General features: G+C 41.0%; 1 protein-coding gene across 1 annotated transcript; it reads right to left on the reverse strand.

Moving 5' to 3' along the window:
- Window positions 1-1,986: 1,986 nt before the first annotated feature.
- Window positions 1,987-6,957, reverse strand: LOC118211331 (uncharacterized protein C20orf85-like). The gene is made up of 4 exons (XM_035388479.1): window positions 6,642-6,957; window positions 5,134-5,215; window positions 4,586-4,687; window positions 1,987-3,918 (listed from the first exon to the last, which is right to left on the reverse strand). The coding sequence occupies exons 1-4, from the start codon at window positions 6,758-6,760 to the stop codon at window positions 3,763-3,765; spliced, it is 459 nt and encodes a 152-aa protein (XP_035244370.1). The 5' UTR covers window positions 6,761-6,957; the 3' UTR covers window positions 1,987-3,762.
- Window positions 6,958-10,875: the final 3,918 nt, after the last annotated feature.

The following is a 10,875-nucleotide window of genomic DNA, read 5'->3' on the forward strand; positions in this document are numbered from 1 at the left end:
TATTTTAAGCATTGTATTTTGGATGATAGCAGAGTGGGGTAAGGTCTGTCGACAGTTCAATTTGACGTGCATTGTATTTGAATTCTCGGACTCCCTTGGATGTTCAAATATAAGACAGACAGTGAAAATGACTGACACTTAAGAAAAGAGACCTAAATTAGGGGTGTGCTTTGGGTCACAGCGAGACAAAGGCCAGTTCTGCTCTATCTGTACAATCGAGGCCCCTGGTCTCCATTCTCAGACAGAGGACAAATACAGCGGACGCTGTGTTTGAACTTCTTGTTACCGCCAACCGCATAGCAACAAGACGCTTTTCCCCAGCGGCCTTCTCCATTTCATGCACCAGTCAAGGTGCTGAAGTTATGGAGCATGTGAAGGACAATGCACTGGCTAAGACAAGCATTTGTTAGCATCAGGTCCATGGCATTTGTTTAAATAAATTAAAATGCCGCTCTCATTCAGTGTGTGTACCGGAGGAGGTTGTTTGAGGCAGATGGATGAATGTGAGACAGGTGTCTCCTTTGTGAATTGAACATGGAAGAGAAGTGGATGTTTTTACCCATTGATTGTGTTGAAGTTTGAGGGAATGGAGGGAAATTGCCTGTAAATTAAAATTTCAGCTGAGGAAGTGAAATGAATTAAAGCCGAACAGCATTGTGGCGAAGTTAGCTAGTGATTACCATCAGCTGCCAAATTTCAAATACAAACAGGTTTTGTTATATCCAGTGGCCACCTGCTGCTACAATAGCTGGCCAAAAATAAAACAAAATAACTATCTCCAAGAATGTAGTCTAACTGCATTCAGAAAACAGTACTGCTTGGTTGATTTGAGAATCCTAAATAAAGTGTAAATATAGTCTGCCTTTTAAACAAATGAGGGCACTAACCTCTACAAAACTCATTATGACATAAAGAAAAAAAAAACTGTGTGAGTGTGTGTCAGTGTACATGTGTGTGTGTGTGTGCATATGTATTTGTGTGTGTCTGTGTGTATTGTGTTCTCGTATGTGTGTGTGTGTGTGTGTGTGTGTCTGTGTGTGCGTATGAATGTATATATGTGTATCTGTGTGTATTGTGTTCTTGTGTGTGTGTGTGTGTGGGGGGGGGTGTGTATGTGTGTGTGTGTGTGTGTGTGTGTGTGTGTGTGTGTGCGTGCGTGCGTGAGACGGTATTTCACCATCTTGGGGAATGTGGGAAATGTTGCTGTGGTGATAAGGGGTCATGGCAGGGACATTTGAGGCAGTGTCTGGCACCTCAGCCAAGCAAAGCAAACCCAGTGGGAGGAGTCTCAGAGCAGCCAGGGCAGGACCGTCAGCATGCACAGCCTCATCTGTGCCCAGTACACACACCACACACCACCACACTATTATTGTTTTATTGGTTGATTAGTTTTCCCCACACCTGTATGATGTTATTTGACAGTCACACCTGATTCCGCTCTGTATTTAAGTGTACCTTGTTTGCTCTGTTTGGTTTTCGTTGTCTTCCTACAAATCCTCAGCCTTGTTCCATGCTTTTTTATGATCTCTTTTTTGTGGTTTATTGTCTCCCGTGTTTGTTGGCTTTCTCCGAGTGTGTTCCTCGTGTTATTGGTTTTGTTTCCCAGTGTTAGCATCTCATGTTCCCTCCTGTTTGTTATTTTGTTTTTTCTTTATTAAAGTTTTCTCGCTCGCTTATTCCACCATCTTGAGTCGTTCCCTGCATTCGGGTCCACCTCGCTCGGCGGCCTGACAGAAAATCTGATTTAGTAATCTGAAGTGTGCCTTCTGCAAAATACCCCCGAGAGCAGGCTGTGGAGAGACAGCCTTTTTTGAAATGCCATTGCAGCTGCACTGTGAGATTAGATTCATTGTGACACAGCTCTGTCGCCAAGCCAGAACTCCAGTCATTATGCGTATGACATCACATGCGAAGAAATTCAAATTAAGAAAAATCTCATTTCCTTTTTTTCCAAGTAGCACTTGAAAAATATCATCAACCGTCCAATAAATAAGCAATTCATTCATCTTTTATTAGTTATTAACCCTTTGCAAGACATTGCGACATAAGATGTAGCACAATATATGGATACAAACACAACTGAATGACATTTGCTGCCCAAAGAGAAATAAAAGATATGCCAGTTGACATGAATTTTTGGAATAGTCTCTCAACTGGGTTCTTAAAGTTCCTACTGAGAGACCTAATCCAAATTCAGAGATACTACTGGTGTATGTAAGGGGTTTTAGCTGTAGGAGAAGAAAGGGTTACTGAAGATTGCTTCACTATGTCCACAGCCATTAATAATCCTGACTGTTACCAACTATTTTGGCATAATAATCCTAATAAGAAGAAGAAGAAGGGGGAGGAGGAAGAGGAGGAGGTATGGATAAATATATGCTGTTTGGAAAAGCTCACTCATAAAATAAATCACACTGTATTTTTTGGCAGACTTTCCTTTTTGGTTAATTTGGTTTTCAGCTGATCAAAGACAATACTGCTTTATCACAAGTGAATTATAACAGCATTTTAACAACATTCCACATAATTTATAGGCTAATTGTGTGATCTAAACTGAATTAAATTATCTATGATAATTATACAGGCAAATTTATAAACATAAGTGTAATATACTTCCAATATATACCCTGGTATATATTATAGGTAATTAGTTAATACTCTTATAATAATCCTATATTTTATAGTGGTATGGTTTGCTTGTATTGGAGTTGGCTGGGTTGTGGCCAGTTGGGTTGCGGATTGTTGGGTTGCAGTTGGCTGGGTTATAGTTAGTCGGTTTGGAGTTGGTTGAGGTTAGTTGGGTTTGGGGTTTGTTGGGTTAGGGTTCGATAGGGTTGGGATTAGTTGAGTTGGGATCAGTTGGTTTGGGGTTAGGTGGGTTGGGGTTAGTGAGGTTGTGGTTAGCTGGTTTGGAGTTAGTTGGGTTGGGGCTATTTGGATAGGGGATTTTTAGATCGGGTTTGGCTGGGTTCGAGGGTGATTGGTTTATGGTTAGTTGGATTGGGGTTGGCTGGGTTGAGGTTCATTGAATTGGAGTTAGCTGGGTTGGGGTTAGTTGGATTGGGGTTGGTTGGGTTGGGTTTAGTTGCTTTGTAGTCTGGATGGCGATTCGTTGGGATGGGATTAATTTGACTGGGGTTAGTCAGGTTGTGGTCAACAGGATTGGGGTTAGTTTAGTTGGGGTTAGTTGAATTAGGGTTGGCTCGCTTGGTGTTAGTTGGATTGATGTCAGCTGAGTCGGGATTAACTGGGTTGGGGCTAGTTATGTTGTAGTCTGCTGGATTGAGATTAATTGGGTTAGGGTGAGTTAGATTGGAGTTAGGTGGATAAGGGTTATTAGTATTCGGCTAGTTGGATTGAAGTTGGCTGGGTTGGGGTTAGTCTGGTTAGGGTTAGTTGGTTGGGGTTAGCTGAATTGCGGTTATTTGTATTGGGGCTAGCTATTAGTTGGTTGGGGTTGCTGGGTTGGGGTAGCTGGGCTGCGGTTATTTGTATTCAAGCTAGCTGTATTGAAGTTGGCTGGATTGCTGTTAGCTGGTCGGTGTTAGCTGGGTTGGGGTTAGTTTAGTTAGGGTTAGCTAGTTGGGGTTAGCTGGATTGGAGTTATTTGTATTAGGGATAGTTGAATTGAAGTTGGCTGGGTTGCTGTTAGTTGGTTGGGGTTAGCTTGGTTGGGGTTGCTGGGTTGGGGTTAGCTTGGTTGGGGTTGCTGGGTTAGGGTTAGCTGGGTTGTGAGGGCCACCTGATGAACAGTATCAGGCATTAGCTGCAGCTGTTCAATGCCCAGCCCAGCTCTTTAAGAAAGCTCTTCTTGCCGCACTGCACCCGTCCGTACCGCTCAAGCTGTAGTCCTGGCACCGCCGAGCGCCAGCCAATGAACGCTTGCGTTGTCTGGGGAACCGGAGGAGACGGCCGCACCTGCGTCAGGGAGACACGGATACCGGTAAAAGACTCCCAGAAGATCTCTGAGAGGTTTCAACAACACATGTTACATGCCTGAACCTGCAATTAAATCAAAGGGGAATGTTGTCCGGAATAGTAGGGAGAATAGACATTTCATTTTAAATAGTCCAATGGCTTAACCATTTAATAACTTCAGATTTTTTAATTATGAGCCCAGTAACTTCAGGTGTATTAACCATTATTGGTTTTTCCGGCTCTGTGCTCCAGTCAACAAGACTCCTGCAAAACGCTTTCAACAGTGTGATTGACTAATTGAGTGATAATGCTGTATAGCACAACGGAATATGACACAGGTGTGTTTCATAATAATGTTACTGCACAGGACACTGGTATGTATTATTGTGTATGACAGTGGTGTGAAATGCATTATTACTGCCCATCCATTTATCTGTAAGACAGTTTGGGGGGGGGGGGAGGTATGATCATATGAAAAGTACTGTAACTGACATGACATCTTTCCAATACATTTATGGACAAGTTCCGTACACTACCACAAATAATTATCTTCCTTCAACAGTCAAAAAAGGAAGGATATATGAGCTTAATTTTAGAAACAAATCGCTCTGCTTTTTGTCTGATAAAACAATTCTGCCCTGGCAGGAAGTCCAGGAAGTGACCTCACCTCCAGGTATTCCTCCGGCGGAGTTGGGGGGCGTGTCTTCAGGTGTTCCGGAAGCTCCAGTTTCAGGATTCTGTCTGTCACCTTGCTGCTCTCCTGCATTGCCTGGCAGAAGAGCACGTGAACAGGTGAGAAATACTGCCACACCTGCGACCTGTCTGCACATCTTCATCTTTTTCTGCCCACGGAACAGTTCGGGCAAAGTCGTTTGTTCGGCATAAATCCTTTGTAGATTGTAGCATTTTTTGAAGATACAGAAAAGGTGTGTACCAGATGATAGCAAAATATTCCTACTATTTTACCAAGAATCTTTATGTTATCTTAAATTATGCATCTACATATTTTTTTATAATTCTATGTAGAGGCAGTAATTCCTTTTCCCTCCTTTTTAAAAACTGAAACCATTTCCATGTTGGTATTCATACCAATATTTGCTTTTAGCCAGTAACAACCAAGAGAAAATAACACTGCAGAACTCAGTCTTAGTACTTGCAGTTGTTGACACACAGTGTGATTTTCAGCAGGCTAGTGAGCAGCTGTTATAACCTCACCTGGTTGTAGGACTCGGTTAGAAAACCCCATTTCTGAGGCCAGCTCTTGGCAGATTCCAGTTCCATATTTATGTGTACTTTCCTGCGAGCGGTAAAAGAAATTTAAAGACGAATCAGTGTACAAAGCTTCCTGCTCTTCTCTACAATGTTCCTGAATTAAAACCAGATGGAGAACACAATGGTGATGGAATTCTGGGGTTACTTTATGTGCACTTAATTAGAAATATAGATAGAAGAGGACACTTGAAACTTTACTGTATGTGGCACAAGATTTATTTTATCAGAAGTTTTATACAAGGCTAATAATGTGCTCAGGAAGTAGCAGTATTTCAAGTACTTGCATTTGAAATATGTGCTAAAACAACCTACTCCTCCCCTATTTTGATTGTAGTATAGAAATACATTCCCTTTTTTTTCAGTTCAATTTTATTTGTATAGCGCTTTTTACAGAGAACTGCCACACAGACACTTTACAGAGTAGCAGGGCAAGAGCCAGAGCGAAAAGAGTAAACAGAGCAAACACCAGGCCTGAACCCCCGTATGGCAAGTATATATGGTAAAAAAAATTATCTTTGGGGAGAAAACCCTCAAATGACTTTGGAGGTACAGTATTTGGTATTCTGTAATAGGATGAAACATATGTGATCAGTTGATGTTTTACTAAATTTACTCAATTACTATGGAGGACACGCAGACAGAAGGAACAAGTTGGACAAGGAAGGTAAGCGTGCTTTCACCATACTGTATATGGGTGTTCCTCAGGCAAACCGAAACAGTTATTTAACATCACACTTATAATTATCACACCATATAATTATAGCTGTCTACACCACCTGTGTGTGTGCATACGTGCGTACCTGCCTGCACGTGTGTGTCTGTGTGTGTGTGTGTGTGTGTATATGTGAAATTGTTTTTTGTTTTTCAAAAACCAAAATGATGATCCTCAAATATTCCAGTACAAGTGAATTAGAACCATTATTTTAATCATATTGAATTTCACCACAATCTGTGTCTACATTTGCTTGCAAGATCCAGACCTCTGTTCCTATGTTTTACAGTTGTAAACATTTATCTTGTTGTTCAATGATGTCAGGTTTTCTTATATAGCCCCCCCCAACCCAATAAATGATACCCACTTTTGCTGTTTTAAATATGGTTATTCGCAACTCTGCTTACAATTGGTACACATCCACCTATGCTACTCTTTAATATATTGTAACTTCTACTGTTACTGCCAATATTACAAATACTGTTACTTCTACTACTACTGCTACTGCTACTGTTACTTCTACTACAACCACAAATGCTACTGCTACTGCTAATACTACTTCTACTAATAATACTGCTGCTACTGCTAATACTGCTGCTACTATGAGACAAAAGAAGAAAAGAAAGAGAAGCAGAAGGCTGACAGAATTACAAGCAGCACGTGCAATTCCATGAATAAAATATTAATGCAGACATATTAATGCACACTAACATGAGGAATTAAAAATAAGAACATTTACCAGATTTGATCATGATTCACCAGGTTGCATGGCTTGCCTGATGTTTTGGATGTAGCCATATTTTCCCGTCTCTTTCTTTTCTCTCTCTCACACCTGGAAGATATGTTTGTTGCCACCATAGCAACAGAATCCCGTAACAATATCTCTTTTGTTGCTACTATGTCCTAGGAAACAGTGAGGTTTACTTAAGGTGTTTTTGTAAGCTAAGCCAGTCTGCTGACTTTGCCGTAGCACTTTGTCCTTTCTGTTTAATTCACACCTTTGTTTCATATTCTCAGTGGAATGCAATTTCTCACAGGCTATACTTTCAAATTTCTTAGCAGGCTTGTAAGGTTTGACATTATTACCAACCAATGGATGATTAACAAAGATTGTGTTTATAAAAGGAAGACGCTAAGCATTGTTATCATTATATTGGAAAAAACTGCGATTTCAAACAGGCAAATTACTTCATCAATGACCTTTGACAGCATTGTTTTTTTTTTTTTTTTTTTTTTTTTTTTTTTTGTCAAAATGCATATCATTGAATTAACCTTCCTTTAATTTATATTGACATTGAAATGCTGTACCCTTCAGGGTTTAAAAAAAAAATTCCACATCCAATTACAGTTTTGGATTTGAGCTGGAACCAAATACAAACTTCGGAATTAATATCCGAAAGGCCATCTTCCAACTTTACACTGCTTTGTGTCAACAACACTATTTTTTCAGTCATGCTTGACTGTTTTATCTGGTTATATTTATTTATATACAGTATAGTAATGATAACAATGATTGTGTCTGTTTAATAATCATACCTATTGCTACAAAACTGCTTGTTAGACTTGCTGTACACTTGGTACTTGTAATGGGCCTCTGTGTTATAGTGATTTTTGCATAGAGTAACACTGGGTTTCTCCACTTCTGTAAGTCTCTCTGGATAAGATCATGAGCTAAGTGAGTGTAGTGTAATGTAAGTTCCTTTTGCATGATTTAAAAAAAAAAAATACAAGTCCTCCGTATAATTTTTATGCTCACCTTTGGACTGATTCTTCGTATATGCACTTCTGTGGCGTTTCTGATGTTGTGATTATTGCTGTCGAAGTCTTCTGGACTAGAGCAACTTCCTAGATCAGACTTTTTAGCCCTCTTAAATCTTAGCTTTCATTGGCTGCAGTGCAGCATGTGACCAGTAGGGGCTGCTTGTGTTCTTCACCGATAACATGGACATGTACTGTGGACTGTGCACTATCAATTCCCCTATCAATTCTGTTTAAACTGTACTACTTCATTATACCCGTGGCATTATTTCAATGCTTTGTTTCTGTGAGCAAGTTGTTTGTATTGATATTTTCTGGGCCTTTTTTTTTTTTTTTTTTTTTTTTTTTTTGCGCAGTGCTAAACTTCAAAGATAAGCCTCGCAGACAGTGTTTCAGATTGATTAATTGGGTCTGTGTACCGTCATAACAGCAGAGAACAGAACAGGAGTGAGTAATGGAGCTGCACTGTGCCCCAGTCAAACCGCTGCCACAGCCAGCAGCTTCATTAACGGTTTCAGATTCATTGCAATCTGGTGTCACAGGGAGCGTCTCTTTAATGCTGGCTGTCAAAAATGGGAGAATATGGTTCACAGACACTGTAGGTGGAGCAGAAACAGGCTGTGAATTGTGTAGAGGCTGCTGGGCTGAAAAACTACTGTTTCATATACAGGTGCCAGGTTTCAGGACCAGCAGCCATGCACAAATGCACACCTGGGGGGTGGGGGGGCTTGGGGGGGGGGGTGTATGGTGCTGGGTTGTTCATTTCTTGAGCCCTTTTCTTGCATGGGTCACAAACCATCTTCAGAGGACTTCATTTAAAGAGTGATGAAATCCAAAAGTGATATCACTAATTCTCTGAATGCTATGCAGAACTAATGACTGTATAAAGTTATGAACAAAGGCCAGACAAAATATAAACTTATATGCACACACACACACACACACACACATACATGTAAACACATTTACACAGACACACACATGCTCACTTAAATTGGCACATAAATAAATGTAATTTAAATTATATGCATATATATACACACACACACACACAAACACACACTGTTTTAATTATTCCTAGACATTGAAAATACGCTGTTATATGTGGATATCTAAGCATGGACTACTAACAATAAAAAGATAATTTCACTCCAGACTATATTACACAACATTATTACCTTACATCAATATAGCAGACATCTAGAGCAAACTACAATACAGGAGAACCATAAATGCCTTCATGTGATTAATATCAACAATAGAGGCAGACCTGGCCAACAGCATTCCCAGACCAGTAAGTGAAGCTATAACATCACTAAAGCACCAGTGCAAGTTATCTATGCTAACCAAGAACCAAAGTACAAATTCTAAATAAATGCACAATAAGCTCTAAAAGGAAAAGCATAACACCTTAAAAAGGTAACCTAACACCATCATTTAATTCTGTAATTCTTTTAATTCCACAGTACAGAGGACATTGAAGCACATTGACATCAACCCAAAAACAACTGAAGCCAAATTTACGTAACCTTTCCTAAATATGTGTATAAATAGGAAAGTGCAAATGCATTTATGTACAGTTCAGTTCAATCTGAGGTGAGACTCATTGGAGCAGTAGAAGGATTTTTTTTGTTTTATGCAAAGCTGCAACACAGGTTCTGGAGGAACAGACACACTCTCTAGTTTACCTCATGAACCTCTCTCCTTCACAGAGACAAGACCAGATTACATTACATTACAGGCATTTAGCAGACGCTCTTATCCAGAGCGACTTACACAACTTTTACATAGCATTTTACATTGTATCCATTTATACAGCTGGATATATACTGAAGCAATGCAGGTTAAGTACCTTGCTCAAGGGTACAACGGCAGTGTCCTTACCCGGGAATCGAACCTGCGACCTTTCGGTTACAAGTCTAGTTCCTTACCCACTGTGCTACACTCCGTCCTAGGTGAAATGACTGAAACCAGGCTTCAGGGGAACAGTTCGCAGTGCATTCAGCGCTGTTTTCATTAGCTTGCACTGCAGGTCCCAGATGCTGGATTTAGTTGTTACACATCACTGAATGCATGATTAAAGTGGCTGATTACAGAGTTAACTCATCACAACTGGTGTCTTTGCTCCAAACTGAGCAGATAGTTCAAATAAACCCTGGAAACCTCAGAAGCCGATGTTAAGGAAAAATACCTGAAATTTAGGATAATCAGTAGTGTAGAGTAAGAGGGTTCTGTCTACAGTGTAGTTTTCAGGTATCAAGCACTCATGCATTTTTCAAAACTCAAGTTAGTTTAACATGTTTTTAAAGAAAAAAGTGTTTCATGTATTGTATTGCACAATGACATGACAAAAAGCATTCCTATGTTAATACATTTTCAACATAAAGTCCAGGTAGAACCTCATAATTTTAAGATCTCAAAATTTCAACAAAGTTGTACATAGAGATGGTGACATAAGCAGCTTGGTCAGTGTTTGTGAAAACTGTGTGTGTGTGTGTGTGTGTGTGTGGTGTGTGTGTGTGTGTGTGTGTGTGTGCGTGTGTGTGTGCATGCGTGTGTGTGCGTGCGTGTGCGCGCGCGTGTGTGCGTGTGTGTGTATGTGTGTGTGTGCATGCGTGCGTGTGTGCGTATGTGCGTATGTGTGTGTATGTGTGTGTGTGTGCGTGTGTGTATGTGTGTGTGTGTGCGTGTGTGTATGTTTGTGTGTGTGTGCGTGCGCGCGTGCGTGTGTGTGCGTATGTGCGTGTGTGTGTGTGTATGCGTGTGTGTGTGCATATGTGCGTGTGTGTGTGTATGTGTGTGTGTGTGCGTGCGTGCGTGTGTGCGCATGTGTGTGTGTATGTGTGCGTGCGTGCGTGTGTGTGTGCATGTGCGTGCGTGTGTGTGTGCGTATGTGCGTGTGTGTATGCGTGTGTGTGTGCATATGTGTGTGGGTCAGGAAATGCGCAGGGACGGATCAAAGCACTGACGTCTCCCATTTGAAGCGTCCCGGGGGAATGAAAGGAGTTTTTAAGGTGAAGAGCGGGACGGAACCATTCAATAGGCATCTGAAGGGGGACGGCGAGGCCGTCAGCGCACTTCAAAAAACGCGCAGCGCCTTTCATGTCTTCTGTGACTCAGCCCGCCAGCTCCCGTCACAACAGACTTCTGCCAATATGACGAACGGCCGCGTCCGTGCAAACCTCAGCCAGCGCTACTGTACGCAGACTGATTGA

Source organism: Anguilla anguilla, chromosome 13 (genome assembly GCF_013347855.1).
Source record: "Anguilla anguilla isolate fAngAng1 chromosome 13, fAngAng1.pri, whole genome shotgun sequence".
Classification (NCBI taxonomy): domain Eukaryota; kingdom Metazoa; phylum Chordata; class Actinopteri; order Anguilliformes; family Anguillidae; genus Anguilla; species Anguilla anguilla.